The sequence below is a fragment of the Bemisia tabaci genome, chromosome 3, assembly GCF_918797505.1.
Source record: "Bemisia tabaci chromosome 3, PGI_BMITA_v3".
In the NCBI taxonomy this organism is placed as follows: domain Eukaryota; kingdom Metazoa; phylum Arthropoda; class Insecta; order Hemiptera; family Aleyrodidae; genus Bemisia; species Bemisia tabaci.
The window spans coordinates 17,990,113-18,009,081 of NC_092795.1; the positions used below are offsets into that span (position 1 = coordinate 17,990,113).

General features: G+C 39.8%; 1 protein-coding gene across 1 annotated transcript in view; it reads right to left on the reverse strand.

The window, feature by feature from the left end:
- The window catches only part of Epac (Exchange protein directly activated by cAMP), a 188,059-nt gene that overhangs the window by 82,179 nt on the left and 86,911 nt on the right, over positions 1-18,969 (reverse strand). Inside the window, exon 3 of the mRNA XM_019061818.2 lies at positions 8,471-8,553. Within this exon, the coding sequence (XP_018917363.2) occupies positions 8,471-8,553 (83 nt within the window). The remainder of the gene's footprint in view (positions 1-8,470; positions 8,554-18,969) is intronic.

Here is an 18,969-nt window from a genome sequence, read left to right on the forward strand (position 1 = left end):
GTGAGCCGGATAAGATTTAACGGGGGAGCCGGGGAGCGGATTTAAAGGGCAACGAAGCTTTCATCCAGACGTAACGTGCAACATCCTGGGGCCCTTGCCTATTCATCTGGGAATTTCCGGATTTAATGCAGATCAAATGAAGTCACCAACGGCCCTCTGTTGCCCCGCACAGCAGCTAAACTCTCGCGGATGCTCTCGACTGGCCGGCGTGAATTGCGATATATCGATTGTTATGCCATTTAAACCTATGGCAAAGAATCGATTATTAAGGAACACCCTGTTTATCGATCCTTTTCCATAGGTTTAAATGGCATAACAATCGATGTATCGCAATTCACGCCACGCCACTGCTGGCCGCGATTATTTTTTTTACGGAAGAATTAGTCTACTTTGTATTGACACGGTGCCCGCTGGAGTGCGGTTTATTTCGATGCGCATTAAACTGATGAATTCCGAAATTAACGAGGCACCTCGCATCAGAAGCGTTCCGATTTATGTGAAAACAAACGTTGTTGAGCGATTGTGCGTTTGGTCAACATTTTGAGGGATGGACCTTCAAACTGTGACGGGTTTTTTCCGAGCATAGCCAGATCCAGGGGGCTGGGGTGGGGGGCGTGGGGAACTTACGCCCTCACCCCCCATTCGCTCGGAAAAAGGAGAAATAAAAAAAGGGACGGAGGAAGAAGAATGAAAGACGCTTACATTAGGTAATAATCATGACGAAATTGACTCAAACTGCATACTAGCTGCGTAATAAATTCAACATTTTTCTGGAGGAGGCCCTCGGACCCCCCCCCCCCCCCTCGTGCCCCCATATCCTTCATGCCCCCCCCCCCCCCCCGTTCGAAATGCGTCTGGATCTGCCTTTGTTCAAATGTGGGTTCTGAATGGTATCTTTGAGTGATTGAGGATACTTGATACATTTTTTCGACATTTTAACCCTCCTTCCCCCTGTAAGGCTTTTGTGACGTAGGTCCATATTATTTGGCACGTGAAAACAAAATAGCGTAACGTACTCCTGTCTCCTCGACCCCATCCTCCTAAGGGTTACGCACGTTATTTATGAACGCTCCATAAACGACTGTTAAAAAAACTTTTACAAAATTCTTAAAACTCCCCAAAAAACGTCAAAATGTATTCTATGTAGGGAAAATCCTAATGGGGTATTTTTTTAATGTAAAATAAGATTCGACGGTTAAGGAAAACAATGTGTTAAAATCCCTTAAGAGATTTACTGGAATCATGTTACATCTAAGATAGGTGCGCTCGAAAAAGCTTGAAAAAAGTTAAAAAACCGACAAGAATTGTAGTTTTTTAAAGACTTTTATTTCGTAAAAATGTCCAAAAAATGTTTCTTTAAACATATTTTTTACTATGTTTTATAAGTGTTTTTGGAAGGTCATTCTTAACGGTCGTTCTTACTAACGAGCAGTTGATCTTGGAGAGTCATCTCACAACGGCAAAGTAATGACGAGTTTTTTTCTTCTTCAGATTGAGCCATTATTTTCTCCGGGCTATGTCCAAGAACTTTTAAGTAAACATTTCCAGAACTTTCGTCGCAAATACCTCATTTTCTCCTGTCAGTGGCAAAAGCGCCAAAACCAGAGAATAAAAGAGACTTTTCCTCGGCAAGACTGCTTGGTTCCTTTGTTTGTTGAGATTTTCATTATTTACCTCGTTTGCCAGGTGATGACTGGCGGCTCATGCCGGTTGAGTGCTTGTCTCGGGAGACCTAATTACTACTTTGTCCTCGCTACCTGGCGACATCTACATCGTCATAAAACAATGCCTCGAACGAATCGCATCTGCCATTGTTGCCGCGTCAAAGTCAAAAAGCTGAGCTCAAAGTCTCTTAAAGGACTTTGCATGGATTCATCGAATAAACAACGACTGTTACACGGAATGTTTCTAGTGCATGGACAGGGACACTCTTGAAAATAATAGCCAAAGATGGAGGGAGGAGGGTACATTTAACAATGCACAAAGTTTACCCTGTGAAATATTTTCAAAAGTATGGCTTTGATAAATTCAAAACTTCTTACTGCGACAATAATCACGGATTTATAAAATACTCGATACCTTTTCGTTTTTAGATCGTATTTAGTTTTAGATAGCTATTTTCGGGGTTCAGTGTCTAGAATCAAATTCGTAAGATTGGTTTCAGAAATTTTTACGACTACTATGATAACTCAAGTCTTTAACATCTTATTTTAAAAAGTAACAAAATCTTTTCAGTCGATCAGGAATATTTTTTAAAAAGCTGCGTTTATAGAAAGTTAGTATCTGTTTAGTTGCAGCTAGAAGTTGAGAACGTCACGGCAGCCAAAATGCCTGCAATTTTTCGTGTATGCAACACAGACATCCCTCAAGTACGAATAGTTGTATCCTGACTTTGTCATTAAGAAAGCAGAGGCGCCTTCCATTATTTCTGCTAGTGATGGCGATGGCATAACCATGCGGCTGATGTTCAGATATAGGGTGAATGGGGTATTTGATACAATTTCAATGGAATAAAAAATCAAAAAAGGAAGGCCGTTATTGCGAATTTCAGTTGGAAGTGTTTATCCTAAAATTAACTATTTTGCACCCATACCATATGCATATAGTTTCTTTTAGCACAGATACGTCACATTTTCATAATTTTAGTTTGTATATTCACCAACTTAAGGATTTGTTTGTTCAAAATGTTTAAAAATACTCCCGAGTGCAATAGTACCTCTGACTCAATTTTTAGTTTTTCTGGCGCTTAGGTCCTTTTTTAGCACTATTAGGTCACATTTTTGAATTATCCATTGTAACTAAATTACCCTCACATGTTTAAGCGTCTAAATCTTGTATGAAAGTAGATGTCAATTGACTCCAAGATACTTACAATCCTAAAATAACCGGTGAAATAACACATCGCCACTTCACTCAACTAATCGACTTGACAACCCGGCCGCAGGAATTATGAATACGTGCCGCTGACAAAGAACACCATCCGAGGCTATCCTCATCCCTAGGACTTTTCTACTCAAGTGTGACCCATTTTGGTTTTTCCCTTTCTTTTTTTTCTTACAGAAGAACAATATTTTCCCTGAGACACACGTGCTCGGAAATAAAAAGAAAAATCCCTCCGTCACCGTTTAAAATACCTTTCGGGCGCCGCCACACGAAGCTTGGGGATTTTCTTTTGACGTGATGATTTAAGGGACTCTTTTAAATCAAATTTAAAAACAGGCGCAGTAGAAACGGCAAAAATTCGGAACGCACCTAAACGCAGCATTTACCCTCATCAAAATGCAATTCAGATGTGACGCAGGGCCTCGATATAGTCAGGTTTTTTTAAAAGAGCATTTTCTTACTTAGATGTATATTCATTTAATTTTTCTGTAACTTGCAAGAATAAACGTTCACATTTCAAAATAGTTGTTCTATCTTAATTTACTAACTGAGTACCTTGATAACTGACAAGTTATTAGATGAACTGCCGACAAAATTAGGGCATAAGTCCTACAGGAACTTTTGACTGCCCTAAGTAACAAAGGTATTAAAAAAATAACAATAAGAACAAGAAAAGTTCCAACTTATACACCGTTTGGAAATAGATCTCGCTAATGAAAAACTCCGTGCCATAACGTTTTTTTTTTAGGAACATAAGATCTGCTACTCTCTGGGGTCATTTTTATTGTATCAAATATCTTAGGCTCACCAAAATATTTATCATATAATTTTTTAGTTTGACAACACCGATAATATAAATAAAAGTTTCTTTTTTTTTTGTTTTTATTCGCCCTCAGCACCTCTTTGGTAAAAATTACACAAGATAAACAATATTTAGGAGGCTCTGGTGAGGTATTATTTAGAGTAGATTTACTTATAAACTTTCAATAAATAAAATGTTAAAAAATCAGTTTAGCTTTTACACTAAGAGTGTATCTTTAATTAAAAACAGTAAAAAAGTCTGAAAAGACCGTGTTTATTTAGAAGAATTTCTTGTCTATATAAATTTTACCAGACTTAAATTCTACTGAAAAGTATTTACGAAAAAGGTTTTTGCTAATTTTAAATTTAAAGTCATTCCTTTATCAATCGCGATACGCCCTCAGCACAGCACTTTTTTTCTTGTAACGGTTTTCACTATGGTCACAAAATTGTTTGTAATATGACCATTTTAGCTCAAGAAAGATATTGAGACCCAAGATAAGTGAAACGAAGGTATCAGTGGCGTGGCGTGCTTTGAGATATATCGATGTTTATGCCATTTAAACCCATGGAAAAAGATCGATAAAGAGGGTGTTCGCAGCGAACACCTTAATAATCGATTCTTTACCATAGGTTTAAATCGCGTAACAATCGATACATCGCAAGTTACGCCACGCCACTGGAAGGTATGCTCCCACGATACAGACCATCCATAATCGACAAAACGCTCAATTGTGCTGATTTTTTTGTCAGACTTGGTGGAAAATTTGAAACAGGCTCCAATTCTGCAATACGCGATTCTCATGGGCGCAGGAATATTGGGCGACCCCGTTCAAAAACTGACGCTTTTAGGCGAGAAACGACGGGTGTTTTGGGCGAGGAGTAAACGACGAAATGAGGGAGGGGAACGAAGATGAAGGGGGGCTACTGGGCGAGGAGCTCTCGCCAACGCGGCAACGTTGCGTTGTCGCCTTATCACCATCAGAAATCAGAATTTAAAAAAATAAATAAGTAGTAAGTAATAAAACTCACCACATGTCTTGATAGTTGAGCGTAAAAGTGGTAAAGACGTGAGAGTTGATCGTAAAATGTGTAAAAACGGTAAAAACGGTAAGAACGGTTAAAACGATAAAAAATGTATCTTCGAAATTTTTTTAAAAACTTCTCGTCAGAAGAATGAAAGACCTTAAATCTTTTTTGCTTGGTGCAAATATCATATTTTTTTAATGTATTGGAAGCGACTTTCGTGTGTTCGAGGGCCCGCCTCGTAGGCGGGCCCTCGTTCAATTATTCGACGTTAAATTCGGCGTAATATCGGCGTTAAATTATTCGACTCCGTCAGTTTGTAATTTTCTACGATTATACATGTTTTTCCGCGAAAAGTTTGAAACTTTGAGGATATGCGTAAATCCATCCTGCACGCTAATGTCCCGTCCGCCGCTCGAAAAGCACTAACCTCTGATAGGCAATTGGAACCGTAGGTAACCAGTATGTAAACAAACTGATCGGCTGATCTCCTCATAATCAGATCAACGGACAGCAGGTGATGGTGATAAGGCGACAACGCAACGTTGCCGCGTTGGCGAGAGCTCCTCGCCCAGTAGCCCCCCTTCATCTCAATTACCCTCCCTCATTTCGTCGTTTACTCCTCGCCCAAAAGCGCTCCTACTTTTTACCTGTGTTTTGGGCGACTCGCCCAAGGGGGTTGCGCCCATTCTCATTGGTCCGATTTTCCCCAAGGGGCAAATTTCCCGCCAAGACTGAAAAGAGACCAGCGTGATCGTGCGTTTGGTTGATTTTTGGTGCTTGGATAGGGGAAGAACGCATACCTCCTTTTCACTTATCTTGATTGAGACCCCCATCCTACAAAAAAATGGGCACCCAAAATACACAGCCTAAATATTTTATTAGTCCTCTGAGCCCCAGATAAAAATTATGTCCCAGTTCAATGTCACGAAACGCGCGAGAACCGAGAGATGAGAGTCCGCAAACGTTATTAAAAAAGGAGCGATTTCGTTTTAATAAGATTGAACAAAGCGCGGGGAAAAAAAGAAAATACTGGATAATGAAAGGGGAGGAGTCGTAGTGGCGGTGATGTGAGAGAAATGAAAAGCAAATAGAGTGACAGCGGAAGAATGAGCACATGAGCAAACAAAAACGAGGAATTCCAATTCTTCGACGCTGGTGCCGGCTGCCGAGGCCGGCGAACGCACCAACATCAACACCAGAGGTCGACTCAGTCTCACGGCCGGGCTGCAGACACCCGGGTCTCGAGTCAGACGTCTGTACTGCCGTGCTTGGGAAAAACGCCGTATGAGCCTTCAGGCGATGCCACATTTCCTCTGGCAAATCAATAATTTCTAGGAGAATTTTTGAATTTTTTTTTTTTTGTCAATTTCTCAATAATTTTATTCGTGGTTTGATCTGAAGTGTCTGAAAATTTCAAGGGAAAATATAGTCTCACGGCCGGGCTGACACCCGGGTCTCGAGTCAGACTTCTGCACTGCCGTGCTAAGGAAAAAAGCCGCAAGAGCCTTCAGACGATGCCACATTTCCTCTGGCAAATCACTAATTTTTAGGAGAATTCTTGAATATTTTTCTGCCAATTTCTTAGATAATTTTGTTCGTAATTTGGTCTAGTGTCTGAAAATGTCAAGGAAAATTATTCACTATTTTCCTCCAAAATAAAAGTTTAATCCAAGGAAATTCGGCCACTCTAGAATGTTCATACGGCGTTTTTCCTTGGGCAGCAGTGTAAGCTCGGAGCCTATCTTTTAAAATTTCACCCCAAGCTCAACTTTTATCAACGCACCTTTAGTGCCTTCCTAAAAAAGTAGCATAATGTACAAAATGAAGTTTGAGAAAATGTAGCGTGGAGAAATGACTTCAAGCACCTACACTGCCGTGCTAAGCAACTAGAACACCGCAAGAAAGAGCCTTCAGCCGTAGCCATTTTCCCAACAACAAAACTGGTGGGTTGGGCTCCTTGGATCTCATGGGAGGGGGCAGCCCCCGAGGGTTGGGCTGCTGGGATGTAGGCGGGGGAGCCCCAGAGGTTTTTCTCCTTAAAAAACACGTATCACATTGCTGAAAGCACCTTGGTGCCTGGGTCAAAAATTGTCCTTCAATTAGGCGGCTATGCAAAATGACTGTCGTAACGCACGAATAGTGGTATCAGAATTTCAAATTAATATTACGCAGTGGATTGAAGGCGCTCTTCTGTATCCTATCTGAGTGGCCTTGTTCAATGATTTTGACCAAAATGTTCATAATTTTGTAGTCTTCAATCGAGTCTTAATTTTGAAGAATGCCGGAAGAACATTATTTTGCGTGCTAAGCTTTTATTTTGTTTGTAAGTCTTATTTCAAAAAGAGAGCCCAAACGCTCGGTTCAGATTGTGGATTTTTAAGTCATCTTGCTTTGGTCATCGTATTCTAATGCAAAACTGAGAGAGTCGCCGTTTACAAGATCGCAATTTACTCAAAAGCGGTTATGAATTCGCTAAGTTTCACACGGATAAAATGAGATTTTGTCGTAGAAATGTGAATTAATCAAAATTGAAGAAAAGTTACAACCTAATGAAAGGTACCTGATATGGACCAGTAGATATTTTGGATACGGATAGTTGAAGAGTATGCTTTTATGTTCTAGTTTTTTCGTCGGTCGAAACGGGTATTTTTCCAGGAAGATTTGCTCGACATATGGATAATTGTTTACCACCAGTACATGAAGTCGCTCTGACGTAACAAGCGCAAAGAAAAAGAAGTTCCGCAAAGAAAGACAATCTTTAATAAAAGAGACGCTCGTGCAAAAAGAAAACCGCGTGAAAGTTCCCTGGAATGGAATTGTCACCCGACAGATTTTCCAGCTCCGTTTGATCGCTTTTCACGTCTGCAAACTTGAAGAGGGCAGAACAATCAAATTCATTACAGAATTGAGAGAAGTTTTGTAACACTCCTGAACTTCACGAGTCATGGCTGCAACGTAATTGATTACTTTGTTGCCGAATCGTTCAAAAAAAGTCGCTTTTGGGAAGGATATCACCCGATCCAAGCTTTGCCAAGTTTTCCCTGATTTTATATTTTCTTACGGGAAAAACCATTCAATGAACTTTTTTGCGATAGTTTTACATACTTTTATAGGCACTGTGCAAAATTCTCGAAAGAATTAGTTCGATGGTTTATCTGTGGATGAATAAAATATCAGGAAAACTTTGAAATTCCACGTGATGCTTGAAATATGCTTTTTGAAAGAAGATGGTTTGTACAATGGAGATATCGTCGATGTTTGAGCTTTGAGGACACGCATCGTGGTTCGAAGGTACCACGGATGAAGGAGTTATGGTGACTTTCCTGTGATGTTTTTGTGATTTTCAGAAAAACTCATTTAAAAATTACTTGGAAACTTATGACTCATACGGACTCAGGCACCGCAGCTTCCCGAAAAGCTCTAAGGCTCCTTGTTTACAGACACACCCTGGAACGCGCTTCGCTCAAGATTATGATGGTCACAATCTTTTCAAAAACTTCATTCAATCTCTCCAGCCATGATGCTCGTAATACTGTTTAGTTGTTGCTTTGTTTTGAAGGAATACACTTGAATATCTTTGTCGAAATTTCTTTAGAAGATACTTTACAAAGATAAAGCCATGCTTTTCGCACCCGTGTTGGGAACTAGAAAGGGGACACGATGGAAGTTTCAGTGCCAAAGACAGGCACAAGTAAATGTATTTTTTACCACATCAAACAATGATTACAGCGAGATGCGATGTGTGCTGGTGACTCACCTGTTCGGGCTGAGATAAACGCACTTCCAAATTTCCAGCTAACACAGCGTACCATCCAACTCCAGACTCTCCATGTCGAAAAACTGAAAAAAAAGAACGAAAGAGGATATCGTCAGTAATATAAAACTTTTCTACAAGAATCCACACAGATTGAATCATTTATATCATGCACCTAGTATGTACAATAGGTACAAATTGAATATTCTATAATACCCAAGCATATCCTCGAGAATTTAGTGGATGTGTAATCATGTGCCGTGTACAAAGGTACTTTGTGTCACCTGTGCACCGTGTGAGCCTGAGCATTGATCAAGCAAACATATCCACATTAAAAACATCCTTAAAAAAAAGAGTACAACCAGGACATCCTGGGAGTCAAAATAGTTATCTCGTAGATCTCGTATGTTCCCTCATGCCTTTTAATTGTAAGCCAAATACTGATTGAGCGTATCTGAAATTTCAGCGTTGTAAGTCTCTGCTCTTGTTTGATTTATTGAAAGGGAAACTAACCAGCATTTTCCATTGAATCTTTAGAGAATTACCTGTACTCTATCTAAAAAAATCACACAAAATTGTAAAGAAACATTATAATTAATTTTCCTTGGTTAAATTAAGCATAATCGGTTCCTTGCATAAAATAAAACACAATCGAAGATTTTTAAACGTTGCAATGCAGACACGCATGTTTCACATTTGGACGTATTTCTGTCAAACGGAACTATGTGTATTATGACGTGAGCCTTATTACGCATATATTCTTAAGGGTCTCAGAGCTCATGTCTTAATGCTCATAGTTCCGTTTGGCAGAAATACGTCCATTTATCCATCGCAATATTGCTTTTGAATCAAGTCAGAAATTGTGGTTCCTTATTGGAAAATGCAGCGGTAGCAGTGGCGTGGCGTCAATTGCGATTTATCGATTGTTCTGCCATTTAAACCTACGGTAAAGAATCGATTATTAAGGTGTTCACTGCGAACACCCTCTTTATCGATCTTTTTCCATGGGTTTAAATGGCATAACAATCGATAAATCGCAATTCACGCCACGCCACTGAGCGGTAGTCACATTCGTGCCTCATTCTCCAAAACATGATTTAGAGCCATGCGAGACAGACTCTTTACCAGAGGTAGAGACGTTTATTTCTATCAGCAAATAAGGAATCCCTCGAGCCATTATTCCAAATAAGGGCATGAATTTGGAAGAAGAAAAAGAAGAAAAAAGAAAAAAAAGTAGAAAAAAATTGCAGTCAACCAGAGACAACGACAACGAAAGAGATATCGCAACAAGATGCAAGAATAAAGTATTCACAAACTGATTCAGTAAGAAGCCCCCGGCACACGAGACTGAAATCAACTTGTATATCCAGAGGCATTGCTTTCTTTGAGTATCCGTGCCCCGCTCCTGAGAGTATTGCCGGTTGCCGGGGAGCCAGGCGTGTTTGAGCCGTCAACTCGAGTAAACAACTCGTCGGGCCTCAAGTTAAATTGCTGAAACTCTTTGACTCTCCTAGCTCCGACTCTAATTAAAAGCCTCGATGCACAGCTGCTACAAGAAATTGCGACGTTGCAAACAATGTGCAATTTTTGTGTCATGAATGTGGACTAACTTTAAAGTAGACAGAGGTAAATAGAAGCAACTTAACTACATCAGAATTAGCTAATTCTCCTCTCATGTTTCATTCCTTCGATAGAAAAACGAGCTACTTTCTGATTTGGAATTTGGTAAGTATATTATACGTATACAACCCATGGAGAAGTCGCAGAAAGTTTTGAAACAGTATGTTTTTAAGATTAACAGCAATTAAGGTTAAGTAAGCCCAGTGACGGGATGGCGACTTGGAGCTCGAGAATAGCCGCTTCTTTTTCGTTTAGTCAAAGATTTTATCCCGTAGTGGCCAGCTCCATTGCCCATCCCAACAGAGTTCAATTTTTGGTCCCCTATTTTTTTTAAAGTTTTGTGTATCTCATCACCCTTCACCTTATTAATCCTTATGAGTGCCAGCTTAAAAAACGTACTTAAGTGACGGTCGTCTTTCGACACTTGAATTGGACTGAGTTAAGCAGAAAGGAACCAACCCACATTTTGGAAAAAATTGAGTTATGAGTGGTTTTGAACTCAACCACTGCTCTACTATCTATCAACAAAAATTCAAAGTTTTTGTTGGAGCAAATTTTGTAGAAATTGAACTTGAAGTTTATCTTTTACATTGAGTCTTACGCAGGAGCCAAACTTTAAACCTCTTTTTCTCGGTTCGATCCCGATGTGGCTTGGTTCCTTTCTGTTTAACTCCGTCCAATTGACACGAACATCTTCACACTGCCCACGATAAGATGTGATGCAGTTACATAACGCTAAATTTGCAGTTTTTTGACACCCCCGCCCCCTGTAGCGCTCAGTAACGCTGTGCTAAACGCCCTTTAAAATTACGTAAAGCTTGCCCGCACTCCCCCCCCCCCCCATTTCGATGAAAAATAATCTAAATATCTTCTAATTCTAAAGAGGACCGACTGAAAATCCTACAGAAACTCGAAAAAAAAATCACCCTAACTTGTCTCGTAACGCTTTGCTCTATTATTCCCACCCCTCTGTAACGATGCGTAACGCTGGCAAAGCCCCCCCCCCCTCTTGGAGCGTTAATTAATTCAGCAACGACCGTTATTCAAGGGGTATTATGATGATAATTAGAATGACAACAACAACAAAAATCAGTTTTTAGCTATTCACTAATTGTATTGTTATTGGATTTAAAGTGACAAAAACAAGAGATAAGTAAGATCAGATATTTTATATGAGGAGTCGAACTATCATTTTGAACCTTTGTATTATCAATTGGAATTATTTTTATTTTAATTTTTGCCTTCGTAGTGGTGAAACAAGTTTAGTAACTGCTAGTTTCTTAAATTTTAGTTCCAGCACATATTTTTATCCTTCCTATCTATAAGACGAAACCCTAAGACTCGGAGCTGGCTCACGCATCCGTAAGTTGGAGCGCGGCAACCAAGTAAAAGGGATATAATAGGGTTAATAAAAGAAGGGCCGCCGGCTCTTTTTGCGGGACCCCGCGAACGCCTCGAGAGGGAGGGAGAAATTTCGAACGATACCGCGATCGGGGCAAAAATGCGACCTCGTTTTTTCAACTTACCCGTCTGATATCTACCCCCACCCTCGTCTCTCGCGCGTCCACGTCGCCGGCGCGTCGCGTCTGCATCCCGGGATCCGCCGTCGAATCCAACGGTTCGTTTTAAAAGCCTCCGTTTCCACGAACCAAGCAACGCACAGTAGGGTTAGAGTCCCTTTATACTGAGAGTCAAGACAACACCCCCTCATGGAGTCACAAACGGGAATAAAGATTCCACAAATTGAACGTTTTTCGTAATCTTTGATCGGCCCATTCTCAAATTCCTCTCTCCGTTCCTTCTCTCATTCCGTTTGTTCCTTGCCAAACCCGTAATTCCCTGGTCCATTCCAGATTATAATATTTGCAATCGGTGAAAATGTAATCTTTATTCCCGTTTGTGACACTGGGAAGGCCTAAAATACGGGAAACAATCAGAAATGGATTCACATTGTCTTGACTCTCAGTATAAAGGGATTGTAGGTAGGGTTGCATTGTGCATTAAGGAACCACTATCTCTGGCTCTTCCATAAAAGCACCTTCCTGCAAAGGGAAACCAATGGCGTATAAGATATTTCTAAAATGAGCCAAAAATAGTGGTTCCTCATCGGAATATAACTAGCCCGCGCTCGAAAGAGCTCGAAAAGGTAACTTTCGACTGAAATTGCGATTTTTGAAGTTTATTTCGTCAAATTTTACATTTGAAGAGGTGATTGTTCTGCGTAGAACGCAGAAAATTCAGTAAAATTTTCAAAGGAACCCGCACAAACGTTCTCTTGTGAAAAATTAAATTGCCCAGTTAAATTTGGCAATTGCTGATGTGGCTCGGTTCCTTTCTGCTAAACGCGGTCCATATGAGCTTTGAAATTGTCCTCATCATGTCCGATTTTTCCCTGCAACGTGTTCCACTGTGCGACGTTCCTGGAGCTAAAACCGACATTTTTAACCTCGACCCCTGGCTGTCTCCCGCGTGATGACTTGTTCTTTGCTGGGGACAAAATATCCCGTAGACCCTTCGCTATCTATCTTAGTAATGTAAAAGGGCGAAGAGGGATTTTTCGGGGGCTCGGCGTTTTAGCACGGGAAGGACTCATCTACGCACGCCGTGATGAAATACTGTTTTCGCATGGTTTGCTGTCATTTGGATATTGTTATAAACAAACCATTTGTACCTGCGTTGGATCTTTTCAAAAAGAGGCTTTTTGCTCAGCAGCGAAAAAATTTGAGTTACCTTTACTGCCGTGTTAAGGATGAACGCCGTATGAACATTCGAGAATTGCCAAATTTAGTTCGATAAAATGTTTATTTTTGAGAAAAGTTATGAATATTTTTCCTTTAAATATTTAGAATCTTTAGGTGAACTTGTGGCCAAAATAATCTGAAAAATTTGGAAGAAAATATTCATAAGTTTACCACAAAATTCGCGTTTTATGAAAGGAAATTTGGCAACGCCTGAAGGTTCATACGGCGTTCTTCCTTAGCACGGCAGTTTAGATGCAGGGATGCTTGGTATAGGATGATTCTACGAATACGAATATGATTCATACAAATTCCTACAGAAAGGAATATTAAAATTGGAATACTCTCTCCAGGGAGAGGCGAGGGCCTTAAGTTGATAAAACGTTCGGTTTTTGGCAATTTTGTAGATGTGGCCGTTTTGCTGGACTGTGTGCGGGCAGATCCCCCCCCCCCCTTCCCCAACTCTCAATGTAAATATGAATGATTTTCTCAATGATATCCATTTGATCGGGCAAATAAAGGAACGTTCCAAAATCTTCATCTGATGTAGAAAATTAACTCTCTCTGGGGGAAACTCCATTTCCGGTAAAAATTTACTCTTTGGATGCTTTCATAATAAACGCAGATAATGTAACGACTGTAATATTTTGATTAGTTCGCCTTCACTTGATTGAATAGGAAAACAAACATAATCTAATTTAAAATAATAATCTAAAATACTTAAAGTAAATTTTGAAGACTTTTTTCATTTTGAAATTTGTTCAGGTATAACTCGGAAGCCTTCAAAAGCTAAATCACTTTATTATAGCCATTAAAATAGTGTATGGAATCCTTAAAAAATATTTCAGAGAGCCAATGGGCCTTGTTATCATTATTTATTGCGCAATTTTATGTTCAATCGTAGTTTTGCTTGAGAAAAATTTCCGAAACAGTTTTTGGCCAGCTTTTTTTTCGCGGAAAATTCGATCGGGAGAAGGAGACCCTTCAGTTCCTATCATTTTTTTTTGCAGTCGGTGCAGTGCGGTATTATTGAGGTTGTCACAAGTCACGCTTGTCAAATACTCATCCAATTTTGAGAATGTTGCGAAGTCAAACGAGGCCCTTAACATGACAATAAAGCAACATTCGGTTTTCCGCAGAGAAAATGCCGGATAAACTAGCGGAAGGCTGGGAAAAGTATATTAGCGACAAGTAATTTATCAAACCAAGTTATCAGTCGCCCTAATTTACTTGGCAAGTCAAGATTAATGACATGGCTAATGGAAGTTGTCTAATTTTTCCTGTTCCCCTAGCACTTGTGAGTATTTCTCCTTCTTTTTTTTTAACTCTCTAGGTTAAATGTGTAGTATTTGCTCAACGATCTGACTTAACATGAGTTTTGGGTGTGAGTCACAATCTTTTGCAATCTGCAGTACGTAATTCTGATTTCGAGACCATTTTTTACAGAAGAGGGAATATTGAGCATCAGTTAGCTGCACTGTGAGCCGTGCTATTGAGAAGAGCAGTAACGAACAAATGTCACAAACTGCACTATTTCAAGCAGAGAATCAGTCGACTCTGCTAAATCAATGTGATAGACAAGCGACGCAAAACGCAAGAGAGTACGAGAGTACATTCATTGCAGCAATTTCCGCCAAGACAACAGTCAGTTCAAATTACTCCATTTCAGAAAGCTGTGCAAGCTCCCGTCTTTTGCAAATGTCTCTCTTCCTGCCAACTCTTGAAGATCATATTTGTCTGCTAAGATGTACATGATCGCGCAAGCGACCAGAAATTGTCACATACTGCGGTCTTGCGTAGCATGAAACTGATTGCATGAAATGAGTTCATCCCTTGTTGCTTTTACAGTGAAAAGTAAAGTCTAGTGAATATTCTGCCGTGCTGAGGAAAAATGCCGTATGAGTATTCAAATGTTGCCAAATTTCCTATCAGAAACTATTTATCTTTGTCGAAAGTCATGAGTATTTTTCCTTGAAGTTTTCAGAACTTTTAGATCGAATTTCGAACGAAATCCTCCAAAAAATTGGAAGAGAAATATTCATATGTTTTCTGGAAATTTTGCAATTTGTCAAAGAAAATTTGGCAACTCCTGAAGGCTCATATGGCGTTTTTCCTTAGCACGGCAGTTTTGGACCTCAATCATCCAAACGAGTCCTAACAAGCGCTTAACGCATTAAAATCGGGCTACGAAAACTGTAAAATGTTGGATGTTTAACAAATCCTGGCATTTTGGAGTCCTAATAACCCCACTTACAACCGAAAAATTACCGGACCGTGTTTTTGTCACATTTCGGGTTGAAACGTTGTTTTCATTTGTCAATAATTTAACGGATATTGATAATCTTACATGGAATGGGGAATTAGTCGATTGCATTTTTCAAAACTTCAGTTTTACACATACTTTAATATAAAAAAGCAGCGTTGGGAGTAGCACGAGTTATGGCTGACCCTGGGTAACGGACGGACCCAGATGAAGAGCTCAACAATTCGAAACTCCCAACGAATGAGCCACGACGCCAATGTTAACGCCTGAATGCAACTATACCCACTCAATGAAAGCGTGTGATGCATACAAATAAAAATGCAGGTGCTCTTGCGTATCATATACCTCTTAAATGTTCGCCACTGAAGTGTTGCTCTCGCTCTAAATATAGTATTTCCTCTCTTCGGTGGAAATAGCACGGTGAATTCTGTGGATACCTCTACCATATTCGCTGTTAGTGGATTCATCTTCATTCTCTGCCCGACTATAATTTTTAAATGGTAGACTTGAAGCGAAATGCGACCCGCTTTCTTTAATTGGCTCAGTCCTCATTCCTTTCCATTCGAAAGTTGAAAATTCTTATTAGCCGAACGAGAAATTGAGCGCCTTATTAAGTCCTCCTCCTAATCCATTTATTAATGAGTATCTCTTGCCTCGATAACATTTTAAAAAGGCTGTTTTTAATTTAATTATCAGCTCTGTCTTCCTCGTTGCCGTTGTTTTCTTAAATTTCAATGAGCTTAATTAAGTGTGTTTTCTCAACTTCCCATTATTTTTTCCACTCTTTGCCTTTACTCAGCTGTATATTAATTTCATCCTATCGAATTATTCTCTCTCTCTCTCTCCATACTCCTCACAGTTTCCTTTGACTTTTTGATATTTTTTCGTTACACAAGCAAATACATCATCATGAGTTCCTTTCCCTGTGATACAGGGAGTCAAAATAATAAACGGTCGTAGCAATTTATTATTTGATTTACTTGGGTTTAAACTCACGAATATTCTAACTTGCAACGAATTTGCAACTCAGTGAGTGTGATAAAGGCAGTGCTTCGTTGCTATGTACATCCTGCTTCGATTTCGGAGGAGGGAAATTTGGTGCAGCTAATAATTTATTACGAATTTATTGATTACAGAATTTACCTCATAATCTGACCCAGAGGCAACACCCTAGCGATTGGTGTTCTTATTCTGTTGTCGTAAGCACTTTTGAAGTTGTCGGTAAATCATTCACTTACGTTCCACTCCAGAAATCGGATGCATTACTGTAAGAGAGTTAAGCCACAATATTTTGTGATAGGAAATGAACTTAAATTCTCACATCATTCCATTTAGAGGTGGATTAAGAGGGTGGCCACATGGGCCGCGGCCCATGGCGGCAAATTTTTGCAATTTTTTTGAATGTAGGTATAAAAAAAATCGGATTCCGAAAAAAAAAATATCAATGAGAAAAGGGACAAAATCTCTCTTTCCTGAGAGTATATTAATTTCGAAATTTTTCGTTTTTCGGTGATACAAGAGACAGCATCTTCAATTAGTCGAGTTAAGAGAGGAACTAAACACGCAGTTTAGCCTGGAGCTCAGCGCAGAGAGAAATGATGACGAGGACTTGAAAAGAAAAGGACAAGCCCTCAGCGCGGCGCGGCGGTCGGCATGTAACACATATTAGCGCCTACAAAACTGCATGAATACTTCACCCATTGCGCCAAACACAGTGCTATCAGCGCGGCGCATGAACATTCGGAAGCAGTATTCATCCGAATAAAATATTAACGTCCACGAGAAAAAGAGACTTTGGTCCACGGAGTTGAAGTTTTCAATGCAGAAACTTTCGACAAGTCGGGTCCGAAAATCGGATTTTGAGATTTCACCGGGAAACCTAGCTAAGTTTCAACATCCTCTATTATTCATTTGAAAAAGAGTTAGGATCCACCAAGATGCAATACATTTGAATGAGCATTTGCAAATATTAGACATTTCAACAATAAAAAGAGCCTTAGCGTCGACTACTGCTGCAGATTTTTCAATGCCTCTCCACCCCCGTTACAGGTTCTCTCTTCACCTCTCACTCTTTTTCATACACGGAGAAAAAAATCTCGTGCGTGGGACCCGAAGTTTAGGTCATATGGATCTCTGAAGTTTTCAGATTGAGCATCTTAACACTTAAGGTCTAGCTGTCGAGGTTCGGATCACACATCTGAAACTTCAGTTCTTACATCAGAGGTACTTCAGATGTAAGAGCCGAAGTTTTTTGGATGTGAGAACTGAAGTTTCTCGGATGTGAAAACCGAAGTACTTCAGATGTAAGAACTGAAGTTGCAGATGTGTGATCCAAACCTCAGCAGCTGGACCTTAAATGTTCAGATGCTCAATCTGAAAACTTCAGAGATTCATATGACTTGAACTTCGGGTCCCACGCACGAAGTTTTTTTCTCCGTGTAGAAGTTTGTCAGGTAGTTTTAGACCCTCTTTTCCCTAATTATCTAACGTCATCGTCATTTCGTCACCCTCCTTAAATAAGGGCGTAACTACAATCTGCCACGAACCCTGTCATCCATACAGTTGCATACTTCTCCAGGCTCATCCCAAAGCGTAAATACGTCTTTATATCAGCCGGACAACGATTTAAGGGTGGCTCCCACGTTCTTAACTGTTAATAATTACAATTCTCATCCCTTTGTAGTATGTACGTCATTTAAAAATGTTCAAAGATATAAATAGAACATCTCTGCGATGTTCAAACGTCAAACGGTACGTTGTGCTTCAAAATTCACTTTGACTACTGATCCGTCGCGCGTTTAAATCAGAAGCGAAAACGTTTCGCTTACGAGAGCCCCAGCAGAGGAGTGGGCAACGCAAACGAATGCGGAGCACGTCACAAACTTTTTTAACGCTCAGGACTGCATTCTGGGTACAGCGCGCATAAAGTTCAGCCGAGCTAAGTAAAAACGCCGTAGGAGCGTTCGAAGGTTGCCAAATTTTCTATCAGAAAATATTTAATTTTAAAGAAAAATATGAATATTTTTCCTTTAAATTTTTTGGCTTTTCAGATCAAATTACGGACAAAATCCTGTGAAAAATCGAAAGAAAAATATTTAAAAATTTTCCTGGAAATTTATGATTTGTAGAGGGAAATTTGGCAACGTCTGATGGCTGATACGACGTTCCTCGATATCATGGTAGAGTTAACTTGGATGCTCCTTTGCTGTGCTTCGCGAGCGGAGAGCAAAGAGATAAGTTACGACGGATCACCGAGGGATGATTTGTGCGATGAAAAATGCAGCGCGCCAGGCTTTGATACGGCGCACAGTGGCACAAGTCTTTGGAAGAATTCGGACATGAAATTTTTTAAAAAAATTACAAATTTTGATGTTTATTTCGTCTCATTTTAAATTCTAATGGGTGCTTTAAAAAGAAAACTTTACGAGGATATCAATGGAACCACTTTCAGAACCTCAAAGTTTTGTATAAACGGAGTTAAGGTGATTCGATGGACGTCATATTTTGTGTCAGAACGGCATGCGATATATCGCATCCATTGGTTCCATTTTTTCAGCAGCGTGGTTTTTTAGATAGAAAATATTGCATTCGAGTGCAGTTTCGATATCAGTATCGAATGCGATGTTTCCTCTCTAAAAAACACGCCTTTATTACGTTGAATTTCTTTGTTAAAATTGGTAAGTGAGTGCTTAAGTCTCCTGACAACAGAATTGCGATCTCAAAATTGGAGAAAAATGACGAGTAGCTGAAAAAATGGAACCAATAGATGCGATATATAGCACGCCGTTCTGACACAAAACATGGCGTCCATCGAATCACCTTAAAGGCGTTTGAAGTTTCCAAATTTTGTCCGACCTCTCCGACTGACTCGATCCACCGTG